Source organism: Phytophthora infestans, genomic scaffold (assembly GCF_000142945.1).
Source record: "Phytophthora infestans T30-4 supercont1.13 genomic scaffold, whole genome shotgun sequence".
Taxonomy (NCBI): Eukaryota; Oomycota; class Peronosporomycetes; order Peronosporales; family Peronosporaceae; genus Phytophthora; species Phytophthora infestans.
This window is the reverse complement of record NW_003303746.1, coordinates 1,848,788-1,865,917: the sequence shown is the minus strand read 5'-3', so window position 1 is coordinate 1,865,917 and position 17,130 is coordinate 1,848,788. Positions and strand designations below refer to the sequence as shown.

Below are 17,130 nucleotides of genomic sequence, written 5' to 3'. Positions count from 1 at the left end.
CACATTTAGGCAAAATACCCAGCAATCAGAAACCTTTTTTTTCATTTATTGTGTCGAAAGGGGGTCGGATGCACATCGAAACGAAGGTCGACGCTGGGACGAATTGTGATCGTTGACTGAATCTGCTGCTACGTCGCCGTTTTCTGCCTTGTCGCGACGCTCCTTCTTCTTCTTGGAGTGTTTGCTTTTCTTCTTTGTGGTCGGAGCTTCATTCGTCTCGACCCATTCAATCCCTGCTGCACTGTCATCTTCTTGTCGCTCCTTTCGGTCTTTGCGATGCCGATGGTTTCCTTGTCGACTTCCGTTATCCCCTCGACTTGTAGACCGTGTCTTCTCCACTGTAGCGGCCGGTGGAGTGTGCTCTAACTGCCCCATGCCTGCTCTGGAATTCCCACTGACGCTCCCACTGCGTTGTCGCGATTCCTGTCGAGAACCTTGACGAGACTGCAATCGATCGCGAGGATATTCTCCTGATAGAGGAGTAAGCAGATCTTCCTCTCCCGGGAAGTAGTGACTTGCTCCTGGAGCTTCATACGCACTAGCGAGTTGAGGTTCCTGGTCTTGAGGTTGACGCTGGTGCGTTGATCCAGCAGTGCCAGAACCCCTGTCTTTCTCCTTGAGTTTCCGACGTTCTTTACTGCCATTCGAGCTGTTGTGTGGACTCACTCCTCTTGCGATTAAAGCCGCTTTACTGTCAGGTCGACTGGTGTGAACAGCGCTCGGGAGTCGAGCTGTAGTAGCTGGCGTTTGACCTGTCACTCCTTCTTCGTAGGGGCTGATAACTCCGACACTCTGTGAGGATGGTCGACTCTTTCTCCTCTTTGTACTTGACGAAGACCCCAATGAGCGCACAGTTGCAGTTCCCGCGCTACTTTGTCGACCGTTTGCCTCCTCTTCTATCACCACCTCTGCCCCGCCAGACTCAATCCCAGCGCCTCCAAGTGTCGGGAGTTTGATCATGTGGAAGTCACTTCGAGGTTTCAGCTTTGGCAGGTTCCATTCCTCTCTCTCTTCACTCCACACCGCTCGCTCCCACACTTTCACCAGTTCATTCTGCGGTAAGAAAAGTTCAACTAGTTGTTCCAGTAGCTTCGCCTCTTTCGTCTGCTCTCGAATAGTGTCCAGCAAGTTTTCTCGCTCGCGTTCAAACTCGCTGTTAAGATCAGCGATTTCTTGTCGCGTGGCGTCCAGTTTGGCCTTGAATTTGGCCTCCTTCTTGCGCGCTGCAGCCAAACTCGCTTGGGCCGCTTCTTGTGCTGTCTTCAACTCTTCCTCGACTTGCTGCTTTTCCAGCTCGAGAGCTCGTCGCATGGCCTCGTTTTTGGCTTGCTTCTTGGCCTTCTCGCGTAGTTTGATCTGTGCTCGACGATACTCCACTTGCTGCTTCAGTAAAGCCACCTCCGAGTCCGCATCATGACCATTCGCAGCCCCACGCGTGGACGACGACCCTGATGCGCCACCGAGGATATGGCTCTCGATCTTCTTTAGCTTGGCGTGTAGCATCTCCTTTTCACGCAGATAAGTCTCCATCGTTACCTGCGTTTGTTCGAGCTCTTGGCCGATTCGATCTCGCTGGTTTAGAATCGCTTGATTCAGCTCGCGAAGCTCGTCACGCTCCTTCACATGCGAGTCTGGGATCACTTCTTTAACTACAACCTCAACCTGTTGAGCAATATGTCGTTGAGCAGCTTCTTTCATCATGGCTTCAGCTTTTGCCATCATCTCCTTCGCTTGTGCATCAATCTGAGAGGCTTCGTGCATGACTTGTTTAATAGCTGGGTCTTCAACAGCAAGCGTTGATGTTGTGGTTGCCACTGGGTCGGGCTTAGCTTCTTGCTTACTGAAAAGACCCAGGAGAGGTGGGAAATTGCCCAATACACTTGAACTTTTCTGCTTTTGAACAACAAGTTCTGGATCCTTTGCTGGATCCGGTTGCTGCATTTGATTCTGAGCCTGTAAAGCTTTGGCCTCGTCCATCATTCTCTTGGCCTTCTCGAGCATTTCAGCCGCTTCTTGTTGGTATTTTGCAATCTCTTGGCGTTCTTTTACCAGCTCGACGCTGTTACTATTCGAGAGCGGACGTAGGGGGGTCCCTATTCTACTCAATGTACCCAACTCATTGGTACCTGTCTGTGTCTGAGACTCAAGCATTTTTCTTAACCGCTCGATCTCTTCCTTGTATTCGCGCAGCTTGGCGTCTTTCGGGTCTTCGTTCACAATGGGCTTGTTCTTGATGTTCTTGGCGCGATTCGCGTACCGTAGAGTGGAGAGGGTTTCGTCGTAGTTGTAATCTGCCGGACTTACTGCTGCCACCATGAGCGTCTTGGTGTTACCACCCAAGGAATCTTGCAGTAGTCGTGTAAGTTTTGAATCTCGGTACGGAATATGTTTGCCCTTGCCGTCGACAAGCGCCGATATGACGTTACCCAGAGCTGACAGACTCAAGTTGATCTTACATCCTTCCTGAGTTCGTAACACAAAATATCAGTAAGACATCGAATTCTTGACTTTCTCAAACGCAACGATACCTTAAGGCGATTGCCCGTAGCCCCCGTTTTACTTTGACGTTCACTTCCTGCTAGATCGACCAAATTCAACTACAGAACCAAAATTTAGAATAAAAGTACAATGTCAACAATGCAGTAAGTGAAAACGTACCTTGCCAGCTTTGAAGTGATCTTGCCCTCCGATCGTTTCGCTTGTCTCCACTACTACTGTGAAAATGGAGTGAGATCGGGACGAGCCTTCATTCTGTTAAGGAACCCTCAAAATGAGTAGCCACTCTATATTTTTTTACCCGCGTGTAAGACAGTACGTACCATGAGCGTAGCTCCAACAGTCCGGTTCTTAAATCCTCGACTCATGACATTGTTCATCGACTCTACATCCCTTACGACAATTTCGGTAAGATCTTTTACGTATACAATTCCATCTGCCGACTCTTTCAAGTCCAATTTCTTCTTGGCGTCATCATTGAGCAAATCGCGAATGTCTTCGTTGTAGATTTCAAGATACGACGCTCGAACCATATACTCCCTCGTTGTATCTGCATTGATGGTATCGAAAATATGATCGAAAGATAGTGGAATGACACCACGTAGTTCTGGAGGGGAATCCTTTCCCTGCATGGTATGGGTCTTGCCACAACCTGTTTGTCCGTACGCGAATATTGTGCCATTATAGCCGTCGAAGATTGATTCTACTAACGGGTACCCAGACTCATCGTAGAATTGCCGCTGTGAAGTGTTTTCATCGTAAACCGAATCGAACGTGAAGGACTTGATCTGGCCATTATCGGGGCATTTGAGCGAAATTAAGGCTGCCGCTTGATCCAAAGTTACAATCGACTTTCTGCCTTCGACGAGTTCCTTGCCAAAAAGTGGTCGACATCGCACCACCACCTTCACAGTCTCTTTATCTTTGCTATTGCCTGCTGTAGATCCTGTGGTCTCATTTGCGTCCATATCTGCGAGTTCGTCGCAAGTGCGGCGTAGCCAAGATGGTGCTTCGACTTCGACACAAAGACACTCACTTCTTGGGGAATGCTATATTAATACCACTTCAAAAATAGAGTGGCAAAATTTGCGGTGCTCATATATAGAAAAAATGGCTGCACATTTATTGGGAAACATGCAGCGTATTTACTTTTATTTAATAATTTTTTTGTCGGTACTTCTCCTTTTCGTTCATTTGTTATACCTGTAACACTTTGTAAACAAAAAATGTCCTTGGAATTTCATATCAAGTTTGTCCATTGTAATTCCTGGACTTGCATTATATGTGTGTACGACAGGATATCTTTCCGCAAGTTTCATTTAGGAGACGTCTTTCTGATCTGTGGTACATGTACATTTACAGTACTGTAGTAAGGCCGCAGTGCATGTCGACTGGCGACATCATCCCGGCTCAGAAATTTTGCACGAGCGTACATGTACAGTAGTACAATATAGTAAGATGATGTGTGATTGTAACAAAATCGATCGTGAGGGACAGACGATCGCTAAGTGCAAAGATGGTGGCACAGACATTTGATGTTGTGCGGTCTTTAATAGCGTTGCTGTCATTGATCTTGCTTTTTGCGACACAGAAACACTTTTAAGGGCTAGGTTAAAAATTATTTTTACGATTTTTTATAAAAACAATTAGCGCTACACTCATGTCAACGAGCAATTAGAAGAAACAAGAATTTGCCTGCGTTTTAACGTTCTGTACATGTATTGATAATTGAGCTTTACGTGGCGGGGCGACTCAGCCAGCCAACAGGCTGCACTAAGCCATAAACAGGGAGGAATTTTCGATTGCAATCCTGATGATAAGTGGCCTTCTTTTTGATTTTTATGTGTTTTCGCTTCAATTCTACAACGAGCAAGTCCGAAGTGGTGTGCGCCACAGCGCTGCGCGACCCCTTAAATTTTTCCTCGTCAGCAAATATACTGCAAATGGGTTTTGTATTTGTTAATTTACAATTACATCGTGTCTCCTAGACACTGTCTAGCTAGCGTTTAATTTCACTTTCAAGTTCAAATGACCCCCGCTTTCCGTAGCTTGAGGTGTCCAAAGTACCAACGACCCGCCTCCTGTGCCAGGAAGACCCAGAAAGCCTGGTCGCCAACGATCCAAGTAAAGTGTTTTACCTCCCAAAGCTGTCACGTTGGAGGTCCAAGTCGCAGAGCAACCTCTGGACACGTCTACCTCGTCGATTTTGCCACCACCGGAGTGAATATTTACGGTCACATCCTTTGTATCTTCACTCTGGAACGTCAAGGTGACTACCCCATCGCCTTCCTTGGACCAACGTCCAGAACTGCCTTTGAACGCCTTGCCATCCGTTTTCAGTCCTAGCGAATTATTGGCAGGGCCATCATCAATTTCTCCGATAAACTTCGTCGGTCCGCAGATTGTCTGGAGAAATTCACCGATTACGTTGCCGATGCCCTTGATGTCCCATACACCATAAAAAGAAGCAGCCTTGTCAGCAATCTTGTACGCGTAGTGCTCAGCAGTCAGGTACGTGCCGTTACTACTTGTCCCCGACTTGATAAGGTCCTCCACTATAACTCCTAACGTCGTTCGTAGCATATTTCGAGTCTGATAAGCTTTGGCTTCACCTGATTCAGCAATCAGCTCATCCATACAATTGTTGGTTGCAACTGGGATATCGTGCAACACAAGGTGTGATTTGCTCATGTAGACACGAAGTTCATTTTCAGACATTTGAGGGTTCTGGTTGCGAAGAGATAAGACAGTCATCCATGTGCGGTCGGCAATGCGCTTCATATCGTAGCCACAGGTTGAGTCGGACTTCATGGCTCGCTGTAGCGACGTGATCTCGGAGCTTTTCAGATCTGAAATCGACTCGCCAAGCGCAACTTTTTTCATAAAAGTCTTGAACGAGTCCCAGCTCTCGAGAATTGATTCCTTGTCGGCCATCACTTGTCGTAAGATTAACTCGGCCGTGTTTGTTATTTTGTCGTAATATCGGATGGGGTCGGCCTTGACGACGATACCCATGCATTCCGCGATTGTGACTGGGATATCAAAGACCACATTGTCCGTTTGGTACAATACATCCAGCGCTTTCTCTTGAGTTGTTTGCGGGTCTGTTACCATGATGTTACGCACGAATTTGCTGAGGTGCTTCACCAGATTTGCCATCTCTTTGGCGCATCTAAAAGCAGTTCGAACAGCCTTGGCCATCAGCTTGAACTCTCCGTATAAATTAAAAAGAGAGAGCGCCATCACTGATTGAAACACATACGCCGTCTTGGTCACGATCTCGAGTTTGCAGTCATCATTCTGTCGGATGCATTCCATGCCACACTTGACGGGGAAGTCGATCGGACATTGCGCCCAACACGTGTCCCACTTACTGTTGAATTCGAGTGGACACGTTTTACCGATATGCGCCTCACGGTAACACGCTGTATCGGAAGGTCTCTTCACTGGGCCAACCCAGTTCTTGAAGGTTGACTCGAATGTACTGACAGCGGTTGTTGCCGAATTGATTGAGATTTGCCTAGGATTCGTTGATTCCGACGCTGAACCGGACTCGCTCCAAGACGTCGAAGAGGATGCTGATAGGCTATTCGTCAGTATCGATGGCAGCTCCGTTGTACCCGGTGTAGAGTAGTTGGGATGTTGTGCTGCGCTGGAAGCTGTTGCAGTCAATATGGAATTGTTGTGCAACCCGAATTCTTGTGTGGACGAAGTTGCAGTACCGAACAGAAAAAGCAATCCATACCACGCGATCACGTAGGTCATTTTTCCTAGAACCCCAAGAGCTGACACCCAGCAGACGAAATGGAAAATGGATCTTGGTGTCGTTGGTGAATTACGCTGTGAGCGGGGGCGATAGCTAGCCCGAGCCGAGGTCAGCTTCTTTGAGCGCGTCCGATTGTTGGTTTGCCGGCGTTGTCGTCGCGATCTTCAACTTCAGAATGCACATCGATGAGGCGGGACAGATCGTCGAGCATGTGTGGGCCTATCTTGTCCGGATCTACAGATGATCAAAGGTGGGCGCCGAATTCGACATGTAGTCATTGTAATCAGCGCCGCTCCTGGCAGGAAGTAGCGCTGAGCTTTGCGTAGGAGTATAGAAGCGATTTGGTTGCTGTTGCTGCTGAGCACAGTGTATACGATCTACAACCGCACACGCAGTCTACCTGTGTGCAACCTAGACGGGAGAATATTACAAAGTAGTATTATATATGTACAATTAAAATACAGGGCCCTGACGGCGCGCTCCAAACACAATGTAGCGTAATCGAAGCCTGTTTGATCTTCGTTCTGCTAGAAAAAGCAAATCTTGTAAGTTTGTTCATACCCCCACGCCCCCGGCTCACTGAAGTGGATCGTAGAAATATGTACTCTTGCGTGTGACATTGACAATGCTACATTGGTGCTCCTGTTAATATGATGCAAAGTTCAGCCTTTCCATCTGACGATTAGAATTATTATAATAGACAGCAACGTCGAATCATGGGTTTGGTAGGCGAGTGTGTGTATGATAATCCAGCAGAAATCAGGTAGCTACAGGCCTACATTCGGCACAACATGTAGCTTTCCACGCAATGGGAAGGAGCTTCTAGACTAATCTTAAGTCTAGCGCATCGTTGACAAGGTAAATTAGTTGGTGCCGCTGATGGTGACATCACCAGTAGCCAGTAGATCGACATGGAATGGATGGCCGCAGCAATTAGTCGAGGCTTTCGCGGCTAGAGAAAATCGTTGTTAACCATTATTCAAATGTAACCAATGTAGCACGAGCACTCTTTTGCAAGCCACAACTCAGCACCGTTGGACTAGACTCACCCATTGATTAGCTTGATAGGATCGTTTATTTCGTCTTGATTATCAGCGCACTAACGCCCTTTGTTACGAGACAAACCAGGCAATGTGACTATGATATCGTTCACTTTAGAATACTCTGGAGGTAGGCGATCGTATCCTGTAGACTTCTCGGGTACCGTGTCGGCTCAGCATCAAAATTCTGGAGACAAATGTAGCGAGCGTTAGCAACGGACCTGCGGAGCCAGCACACCCCACGCACCTCGATTTCATCAATTTGCGATGCGATTTTCTCGAGAGTGAGCTCATCTTTAGGAAAGACGACACCGCGTGACCGTTGCCATCGCGTCTGAGCCACCCAACCGCCCCCCACTTCGTATACATTGCCCGTCCGATCGCAGGTTTCATGGCACAGATACCTGCACGATACACGTCATTAACAATGCGTATCCAAACCCAATCCATTCTATCTTTGACACGTTCTATCGGAAAAACGGTATTTTACACTCACGCAACGAAAGCAGCGACGCTCTCCGGCGTCAACTTGTCGTTCAACTCTTTCTCCAAGAGTCCATCGGTCATCTGAGACTTGGCCAACGGAGCCACGACGTTCGCCATGATATTGCGCTTGTAGCCTTCCTTGCACAGAGTGAACGTGAGCCCAGCAATACCCAGCTTCATGGCTGAGTAGTTGGCTTGTCCAAAGTTCCCATACAATCCAGAGGCCGACGCCACGTTGACAATGCGTCCGAACTCCTGCTCCCTCATGACGCCCCACGACGCTTTGGTCATTCTACAGACTACCTGGTGAGGAGCTTACCCCATTTACTCTTTTGCAAAGCTGCCTCACCTCATGGTTCCTTCTAAATGAACTTTATACACATCGTCCCATTGCTGTTGTGCCATCTTGGCGAACGAACTGTCCTGGATGATCCCCGCATTGTTCACGAGAATGTCCACGCGGCCCCCTAATTTGTGTGCAAAGTTAGTCTTCGGAAAGTCATCGCAGTTAACTCTGCGCTTACACTTTTGCAGCGCTGCGTCCACGACTTTGTGTCCTTCTACGACACTATCATAGTTGGCTACAGCTTTGCCGCCTCCTCCAAGACGCTGCACGACGTCATCAGCTGCAGATGCTTGTGGATCGTTTACCAGCACGTTGGCGCCGAGTTTGCCCAGATACTCGGCGTAGGCGCGGCCCAGTCCGTTGCCAGCACCCGTGACGATTGCCACTGCATTTAAAGGCCCCGTCAGAGGAAGGAGAGCTCAGTAAGAGGCAGAGCTCGATACACACCACGTTGATCGAAGCGCATTGCGGGCAGATTCGAAAATGCTGACAATTCCAAATTGAAGTTTAATGATATGTGGTGCACATACAAATTGTGTACAAAACATCATTTATTGATGTCCTGTAGTTATGTCTCATCATGTTACAATTTGTACGATACGCGACTCTTCCTGCTGGACAGAGAAGATTTAGACAACGAAAAATGGAGCTGTATGAGTGCGAGGACGCCGTGCAGGTGGCGCTGCAGCAGCGACGGCCACAGCACATTGTGGGCATCATCAACAAGGCAGGCGAGAGGCATTAATCTTCTGTATTTGAATATAAATCGCTAACGAGCTGAGGATTTTAAAATCTCTAGTTCCTGGCCCAACAACATCGTGAAGGCAAGAGCGCCGTGCCCGCCATTGACTTTGTGTGTCTCGATTGCCGTGATGACGGTGCGTTTTATAGTAAAAATTGTACCACGCTAAAGCTGTGCTGTATAGAGTCTCATACTTTACTGTGTAGGCCCCGAGGGCAACGCCCGCGCCTTCTTCTCGGCGCCACCACCCACCGTCGTCTTCTGTGCCAACCGCCTGCACTCCGTGCGGGAGGTGGAGGAGACCATGGTACATGAGCTTATCCACGCCTACGATGTACGCTGATTGGATTATAAGTTGAAGCTTTAGATCAGCGATTTGTTGACGATATATGTGTTATAGTTTACTGTGCGCAAGATGGACATCACCAAGTCGGACATCTTGGCCTGCAGGTGGGCCCCCCTCCAGCTGACAAAACACCAGTAGGGATGCTGACTATGTTTGCGTCGTATTGTAGTGAGATCCGATCGGCGCGTGAGTCCGAGTGTTATCAGAAAGCCAAGTTACTGGAGACTGTGCTGCCGGACGTCGAGTTCTTCAAGAAGAGTGCTCGCTGGCTCAACTCGCGATGTGTTCGTGAACACGCTGTTCGATCTACGAGTGTAAGCCGTTTTTTTAGATCTGTTGGATTGTAGCACCACGACTATTTGCTGATATTATTCCTGTAGTCCATGTTCCCTGCGGAGGCGCATGATGAGGTTGACAAGATGTTCGAGCAATGCTATGCTGACCTCAGTCCTTTTAAAAAGGAGTAATGTTTGTTGCGTCTTTTACCGGTGTGTGATGAATTTATCGTTACACATATAGAGGACGATTAATTGTTATTGGAATGCGATTGTTAGTTTCAAGTGTCTATTGGGAGTTTTACTGAAGTAATACTTCGTAGAAATCGCCGCGCTGCGAAAATACCGATGTCGTCGGCACGACAAACGAGCTTGATGCTTCCCGAAGCCAACACGAAGGACCCCAAGGTTCGTGCGGAGCTGTATATGGCTTCACACGGCATCAAGGAGCTTTTCGAGGGCCTGGGAACGCTTCTCCTCTACCACCGACCTTCCAACCCTCGCGAGTTCCTCATTCAGCAGCTTGACGAAATGCGAACAGCCAAGCAAGAGCAACGTCACGTAAGACCATATGCTGTCAATTCTGTATACACAAGCTGACCTGAGTCTACTCCGAACTAGGTCCCCTTCTTCGAGGAGAACGATCTCAAGGTGATGTTCGCTGCTTTCGACATCAAAGAGCTAGGATTTATCACCACGGAGCAATATGATCAAGGTTTGAGCAGCAAATAATACTTGCGCAGCTTTAAACGAACTAACCTCGTGGCTTCTAGCGCTACTAAATCTTGGGATTGAAAAACCAACACTGCGCCTGCCCGAATCAGTATCAACAATCAACCAAGCACTCTTTATTCGCAGCGTGTGAGTATTGGTGCTTGTTACGTGTTTGCTTCAACCTGTTCACGTCACTTTCCTCTCCCAGGACGCAAGAGCTCAAGAATGCGTCGGCCTCGTTCATGTAAAAGCTTTCGCGATCTCAAACTCTCGAAACAAAAAGTACACGAAACCAACTGTGTAGAATGAATCTAAATTCAAAATGTGAGGTAAGGAGGACACGGACAAAACGACCTTGTAAGTGCCCCGTGCGCATCGTTCCGACGCATATCCAGGAGTTCAAGCTTTGGACAAAACCTCCGGAAGTTAGGAGCCGTGAACACGTTCCAGAGTGCCAGAACGCCGTCATTGCGTATTCTGTTCTGGCGTATATCAACTCGTCGTAACCCACGAAGTGTACCTCTGAAAAACGCGTGTGCAAGTGCACGAGCGCCTCCATCACCCAAAATATTGCCCTGTAACCCGATGTCCAGTATCTCTGGCAATGCTCCCTTTTCTAAAGCGGTGAGTAGCGTCGCGAAGGCCTTGCTATCGATATTGTTGCACCGCAAATCAAGCTCCTGGAGCTGAGCACACGCACCACGAGTAAAGCAATCCGCCAGCGCCGCTATCCCAGGATACTTGACGAGGTTCCACCCTAGATGAATGCTGCGAACGCGTGGACATGCGCCCGTTAGCAAAGACCGAGCCAGCTCCTTTGCCCCTCGATCGCCAATCCTCTCGCCTCGGAGTTCTTCGACATGTTTGCAACGCTTCAAGTTGAGCGTAAAGTACTGTCTCTTTGCTGACAGCATTGATGGGCCTGGTGTGCGACTTAAGTCGCCATCGCTTGTGACTGGAGCATGGTTGACTCGAAGTATCATCACGGTGGACGTCTCACCCTGCTCGTCTGGTGCTGCTGCTGTGGGCGTGTTGATAGCGGGGAGTAATCCATATCGCCTCCCCATGTCATTGGAGGTATCGATGCAGAGCTGTAACCTGTTAAGCGTAAGCTGCTTTTCCTCTTCATCACGCTGTTCCGCTTGCGCTATCTTGTCAGCCGCGTCGCGTAACTGATCTACACGCTTAGCAGCCTCAATAGCAGCAAGCTTTCGCTTCTCAATGGAGCGGTTTTCAATAGAAAACTGCGTCAGTAGTTCAGTGCGCTTCTTGCTTTTGATGATGGCTACGTTGTAGTCCTCCAGAAGAGTGCGAAACTCGTTCTCTTTCTGCTTGGTGAAGTGACGCTGAGCTTTGCGCTTCACCTTGCGTTCACGACGCGCTTTCTTCTCCACTGTCACCTCTTCACGGCGCTTTTGTTCTTGCGCGGCAGCTGCCCGACCTGCTGCATTGTCGGCGTGCCATTGAGCGTCTGCCTTCCATTCAAGCACTGGATGACGTCGCTTAGCGAGCAAATGTTGCTGCTTCAATCTCAGAGCATTTGAGAGGCGCTGCAACGGACCGAGCACCGGTTGATCGTCGCTTTCCTCATCCGAGTCGCTGTCTTCGTAATCGCTTTCATCGTCGTCGTATTCGCTATCGTATGAAGACGCTACGTCATCACTTTGCGAAGGGGAGTCTGTACGTTCAGGACGTTCATCAATGACCAACCCAGTCGTCTTGGCTCTCAGTTGAGTTGACATGGTACAAGCTTGTTCTCTTTCAACGAAGTCCCAGCATGGTAATTTTTCCACAAATAGACACTTCGCCTTAAAACAACCTTGAAAACTGGAATCGTAAAAATATCCTGACGAGAAAAAATCATTGCCGTCTCTCATGCGATTCGTTTGCCAAGTGCAGTTCGTACGATCGCATAGTGTATTCTTAGTAGCATGAAGGTATGCAGTAGCCACAGCTTCATTTAAGAATTCTCACCGCAGAAACCACCGCGACTTAATCCAGCACACGAGATCCAAGATGGTGCACGAGCGTATCCCTATGATGGTCCGTCTGCTGACGATTCTCCTCGCGCTGATCGCTACAGGAACGGCTGGTTCCGGCGGCGTCAAGAGCTGCGACTACGGACAAGAGATGTTCCGGTCCGGCACACAGGTCTACTTCCTCATGACCATTGGAGCTTTGGTGGTCGTTATGTTTACCGTTCGCGTGCTGGTCTTCGACGTCCGCAAGCTCCGTCAGCCGAAAGTGCGAACGTTCGTGATCTTCGACTCGGTGTGGCTCATGTTCTCGTTCGCAAGCGCTGTGGCCGTTGCAGCCGCACCGGTAGGCACGGCCGTGTGCTCAGGAGTGGACAAGGACATCATGATCCTGCTGGAGGAAGTATGCAGGTTCCAGTGCTCCAACATCGTTACCGCCATCGTCACCATGTTCCTGGTGTCCGTGTGCATCGTTTTCGACATCCTCTTCGCCACCGGCGCCATCTCCGTTGGCAGCAGTGAGCCACCCGCCGAAGACTTTACCTTCGGCGAGACTGCAGGATCTCCACGCAGCCAAAAGGCCAATGCCAACCGCGGCTCCGCCGAAGTGTAGCAATGTAATAAACTCGCAACCGGTTTTGGCACGCTCAAACCTTTTACCGGTAATACTGGTCCACACAAATTTAGCCACTAAACGGTACAGTGTACCATACTATCGGTACGCTTACTACTTGGTGGAGGCGCCTCAGTCTTCAAATCACCAGCTACGTCGCAAGAGTTTCCTTGCGCTCGTACGTGAGCGCAACTCTTTCTCTCGGACAGTAGACCCACGATGGTGAGTCCCTGCTTGCCCCCACACCTTCCTCTCCCTCTACAACACACCTGCAGCCTTTAACGTCTCATACTAACCGCAGGCGGAGCCGCCGATGCGCGAGGATTTCCCGCCTGTAACCGGTCCGTATGGTCCGCGCGACGATTTCCGTCGCCGTAGTGACAGTCGCGATAATTACGACATGCGATTCCGCGGCCCACGTGGCCGTAGTCGCAGTCGCAGCCCTCGTCGCGGCCGCGGGGACTGGGAGTCTGGCCCGCGCTTCGACGAGTCGCGTCGCGACGCGCGTGCGTCATCTTTACCAGAGCCGCTTGTGTCGTACAAAGTCTGGATGATGCGTCAAACGGACGAGTCACCACCTGAGGTGTATCAGCAGCGCTACGAGGAGTACAAGAAGAAGCACGTGCAGCGTGTGTTGCGCGCCTTCTTCGAGCTGCACAAGCGCGACGAGTGGCTACAGGAGCGCTACTCGCCGGCGCTGCGTCACCGCGTGGAGAAGCAAAAGACCACACAGCAGATGAACGAAGCCAAGCAATTCGGCGAGCGCGTGCGGTCCGGCGCGGCCAAGATCTGCCTGGACGAACAGCCGCCCGCAGAGAACGGCGTGAACCCGCTAGGCGAAGACTTTGCCAATGACCTCGAGAACAGCGCGCGTGTGCTGTACGTGCGTCGCGTGCCATGCGCGTGTCCTGTCGGCACCCTCAGTGAAGCCCTCAAGAAGGCCGTACGTGTACTCTTATGTTCACACAGAAATAGGAAATAGTACTGATTCATGTTACTGCATCACAGGGAGGACCCTACGTCTACTTGTACCTGTCGGATCCAGTCAAGAAGAGCGCGTTCGACTTTGACCGCTCGGCGTACATCATCTACGAGAGCGCGGCCGCCGCTAGCGACGCCATGCCCAAGATCCACAACACTTTTGTGGAAGACGGCAACCAGTTCCCTCCTTTCCGTCTCCAGGTGTCTCCACATCGCGCGCGTGCTCCGCTCAAGACTCCGTCGTACCTGTCTGTGCCTGAGCGTTTGACTGCCGACTTTATGCAGTCTCTCACTCTTGCTAAGGCGCTGGACGCGCGTCTCTTCCATGGGACGAAAGAGAAGCTGACGCGCTTCGGAATTGAGGCCTTGCTGGCGTCCGAAGAAGTGACGCAGAACTACTCGAGTGATAAACAGAAGCTGGACGTTGTCGTGGCATACTTGCGCCGCGTACACCACTATATTTATTATGCAGGTGTGCAGTGTCTCGACATGGGTGACATCATGCACGCTCACCCTGCGCTCTTCTGTCGTCCGCCGCCTTCTGCGCGCGATATCGAGGAAGAAAAGGCTCGACAGGAAGCCACAGCGAAGCCAGAGGCTGACGTCTCGACGGAAGAGAATAAGGATGACGCTGCGAATACCGAAGAAGAAAAAGACACGACAGCGTCAGGATCTTCTGGTGAGACTGCGAAGGCTATCGGTGGATGGGCCGCAGCGTTGGACGAAAAGGTGCAGACGTACCTGAAGGAATTGGCACCTGACGTTGTGGAGGCGAAGCGTGCAAAGGATCGTGCTCTGGTGGACGAAATTGAAGCTCGTGAGGAGGCTGCGCTGGAAAGCACGTACTCGAACTATGGCGAGAAGGCCAGTGATGACGGGAAACACCGTTGCCGTCTGTGTACGAAGCTGTTCAAGGCTATGGACTTCGTCAAGAAGCATATTCGTAACAAACACCCGGAGCTGGCGGTGGACAAGATCGCCGAAGTGGGCGAGAGCTACATGTGGGAGCAATACCGTGAGGATGAGCAGCACCCGATGCCTCCTCTTGAGACTAGCAACAATATGCCTGGTGGTGCTGTGCTGGGTGGACGAGCGGGAGGATCGAACGGAGGTCGCAATGGCGGCGGTTACCGTGGACGACCTGAGAGAGATTTTGGCGGAGGTGGCCGAGGATTCTACCGCGACGATGGCTACAGGGGTCGTGGCCCTCCCATGCGTGATGATCGGATGCGACGGGGCTCTTTTGACCGACCGCCACGCTCGCCTTCTCGGTTCAACGGCGGTGGCTACGGCCGCTCGCCCTCACGCGGACCTCCGTCTGGTGGCCCGCCTCGTGTTCCTGACAGCGAACTACCTGTGGATCCTCGCCAGGTTTCGACGTCGTATCGTGATCTCGACAACTTGCAGGACACGAAGGTGGAGTTGAGCTTTGATGCGCTTGACAGCTTGCCTCCCCCCAAGAAGAAAACCAAGGTGTGATAGCAATGTGCCGTCCCTTCAATTGCGAGTGCAATCACAGCTCAACCGAATGCTGTAACGAGGCAAAGTACTGACAATCAAAACCCGTCGAAAGTGGCGAAACAAAATGAGGCAGCAGAATCGATTGCGGCAGTCGAACAAAGTGAGAACGACGGGGGAGTCTTCATATTAGTGGCGGCGCTGACTACGGAGAGGAAGCTGTTGCGATATGGCATTTTGAAAGAGCTGTGTTGTATGTGAAACCAATAAAAACGACAAAGTGGCCGCGCGTTGCATTTTAATTGATGTCGAGCTTACTCGCGCACAAGCCATCCTCATTCTACAAATCGAGTAAAAAAGGGTTGATTTAAGGGGTTACCCTTTAACCCTTTAACTACCGTGCTCAAACTTTCCGTGCTAACGTTGTAAAAAAAGCAACGTAAAATGAATTCTAGCGTTACCGAGTTTCTGGCCTTTACTTGCATCCTTTGTGCGATGAAAATTTTAGCGAGCAGCTCCCGGGACGTCCGTTGTCTTTCCACCTGCCGTCAGCAATGCAGTCACATTCACATTGGATCCACCTTTCAAAATATCATCAATGTAGTCGAGAACACGGGCGACGCGAGTGTACAATCCAGGAGTTTCGTGTCGCGGTCTTCCTCTAATCGGGGTCGTGAGTATCTTGGGCCGACGTAGGAGGTAGTAGTATTAGCGACACTACTGTGTAATGTAAAAGTTGATATATTCTTGTGTTTCTTGTTAGAAGGAAATCCACGACTGACTTCCTCGTTTCACCTCGCTAAGAGTTTTTAGAGCTTCTTACTTTTTGTCAGATCCCTCGTGCGTGGCGGTCCAGCTCCAATTTCCGCCACGACCAGCTGCTCCACGACTTCACACTTGGAACGTCACTGTCTTGGCCGCAGGTCCCGCTTGCTTGGACGTGGTCCGGAGAGTCTGGAGTGAGTAGACCTTCTGCAGGCAGTCAGCCAGCATCGTTAATCCACCGTCTAACTGTACACCGTGACAATTCTCCCCGACTGACGCTCGGTGACCTCGCCGAGCCACATCGCCCGGAGCCTGTCGCACGGTGTCTCCCACAGTCAGATCTGGAACGTTCCCACGTGACGTTCCACTTGCATTAGGACTCTCGTTCCTTACTCCAGACGACGTTCCTTCGGCCTGCATGCCTCGCAGTCGCTCCACGCTAGCTCGCTCTCTTTCCTCACGACGCTCTATACGACCAGCCAGTCCTTCCCACTTGCGTCTCGCCGCCTTATCATTCTGGTCCATAGCGCTCGGCCGGAGCCCTTCGTAATACTGCACCACGTAACTGTAGCAACCGACAACTAACACAGCCAAGTTCCAGTAGCAACAGCCAATTTCAAACTCCAGGTAGACGTCTACGATCAACACAACCAGCGTCACTCCCATCCAGCCACACAGTATTCCCTCGATGCTCTCTTACACCAGGCGGGCCAGGTAGATTAGGATAGACAGTAGTAATGATGTCAGCAAGTAGCTTCCCACGATAAAATCTCCAACTCGATCCACAACGGCTACCACAGCTTCGCTGGTGGCACGAGCGTACCGGCAGGACGTTCTCCATAGCAAAAGACTTGCCCCTGGAACGTACAGGCAGCACGAATGGTGGAACGCCTCACACCACTTAAGGCACATTCGACCGGTAATCTCAAAGCGGGATTCGTAGTCCTGTAGCACCGCGATAGGAACCAAGAACAGTAGCTTTACTAGCGCGCACGCGTACTCCGGAGGTGGCACAGCTGCGGCATGGGCGTTTCGAGCCGTCACCAAGTAGCGATCGCAGCAAGTGTACCAGAAAAAGTAGATGGCACGTACGTTCTCGATCGTTCCGTCGAGGAACGCCCACGAC

General features: G+C 50.5%; 8 protein-coding genes across 8 annotated transcripts; 4 read left to right on the top strand and 4 right to left on the bottom strand.

The window, feature by feature from the left end:
• Positions 1–45: 45 nt before the first annotated feature.
• On the bottom strand, positions 46–3,464 carry PITG_08423 (kinesin-like protein; the record flags this gene model as incomplete). Its single annotated transcript, XM_002903760.1, has 4 exons — positions 46–2,451; positions 2,529–2,597; positions 2,659–2,751; positions 2,820–3,464. 4 exons carry the CDS (start codon positions 3,462–3,464, stop codon positions 46–48), a joined length of 3,213 nt encoding a protein of 1,070 aa, XP_002903806.1.
• A 1,027-nt stretch (positions 3,465–4,491) lies between these two features.
• PITG_08422 (uncharacterized protein) lies at positions 4,492–5,814 on the bottom strand (the record flags this gene model as incomplete). Its single annotated transcript, XM_002903759.1, has 1 exon — positions 4,492–5,814. One exon carries the CDS (start codon positions 5,812–5,814, stop codon positions 4,492–4,494), a length of 1,323 nt encoding a protein of 440 aa, XP_002903805.1.
• A 557-nt stretch (positions 5,815–6,371) lies between these two features.
• PITG_08421 (peroxisomal multifunctional enzyme type 2, putative) lies at positions 6,372–8,600 on the bottom strand (the record flags this gene model as incomplete). Its single annotated transcript, XM_002903758.1, has 7 exons — positions 6,372–6,496; positions 6,868–6,904; positions 7,550–7,706; positions 7,799–8,080; positions 8,138–8,255; positions 8,313–8,519; positions 8,582–8,600. 7 exons carry the CDS (start codon positions 8,598–8,600, stop codon positions 6,372–6,374), a joined length of 945 nt encoding a protein of 314 aa, XP_002903804.1.
• Positions 8,601–8,777: 177 nt separating this feature from the next.
• PITG_08420 (metalloprotease family M76, putative) lies at positions 8,778–9,689 on the top strand (the record flags this gene model as incomplete). Its single annotated transcript, XM_002903757.1, has 6 exons — positions 8,778–8,843; positions 8,934–9,012; positions 9,083–9,210; positions 9,277–9,326; positions 9,392–9,536; positions 9,603–9,689. 6 exons carry the CDS (start codon positions 8,778–8,780, stop codon positions 9,687–9,689), a joined length of 555 nt encoding a protein of 184 aa, XP_002903803.1.
• A 118-nt stretch (positions 9,690–9,807) lies between these two features.
• On the top strand, positions 9,808–10,496 carry PITG_08419 (sporangia induced hypothetical protein; the record flags this gene model as incomplete). Its single annotated transcript, XM_002903756.1, has 4 exons — positions 9,808–10,058; positions 10,119–10,212; positions 10,271–10,358; positions 10,420–10,496. 4 exons carry the CDS (start codon positions 9,846–9,848, stop codon positions 10,457–10,459), a joined length of 435 nt encoding a protein of 144 aa, XP_002903802.1.
• Positions 10,497–10,528: 32 nt separating this feature from the next.
• Positions 10,529–11,953, bottom strand: PITG_08418 (uncharacterized protein; the record flags this gene model as incomplete). The annotated part of the gene is made up of 2 exons (XM_002903755.1): positions 10,529–11,110; positions 11,198–11,953. The coding sequence occupies 2 exons, from the start codon at positions 11,951–11,953 to the stop codon at positions 10,529–10,531; spliced, it is 1,338 nt and encodes a 445-aa protein (XP_002903801.1).
• A 232-nt stretch (positions 11,954–12,185) lies between these two features.
• Positions 12,186–12,853, top strand: PITG_08417 (uncharacterized protein; the record flags this gene model as incomplete). The annotated part of the gene is made up of 1 exon (XM_002903754.1): positions 12,186–12,853. One exon carries the CDS (start codon positions 12,228–12,230, stop codon positions 12,798–12,800), a length of 573 nt encoding a protein of 190 aa, XP_002903800.1.
• Positions 12,854–13,113: 260 nt separating this feature from the next.
• On the top strand, positions 13,114–15,524 carry PITG_08416 (uncharacterized protein; the record flags this gene model as incomplete). The annotated part of the gene is made up of 2 exons (XM_002903753.1): positions 13,114–13,743; positions 13,809–15,524. 2 exons carry the CDS (start codon positions 13,114–13,116, stop codon positions 15,258–15,260), a joined length of 2,082 nt encoding a protein of 693 aa, XP_002903799.1.
• Between the last annotated feature and the right edge of the window lie 1,606 nt (positions 15,525–17,130).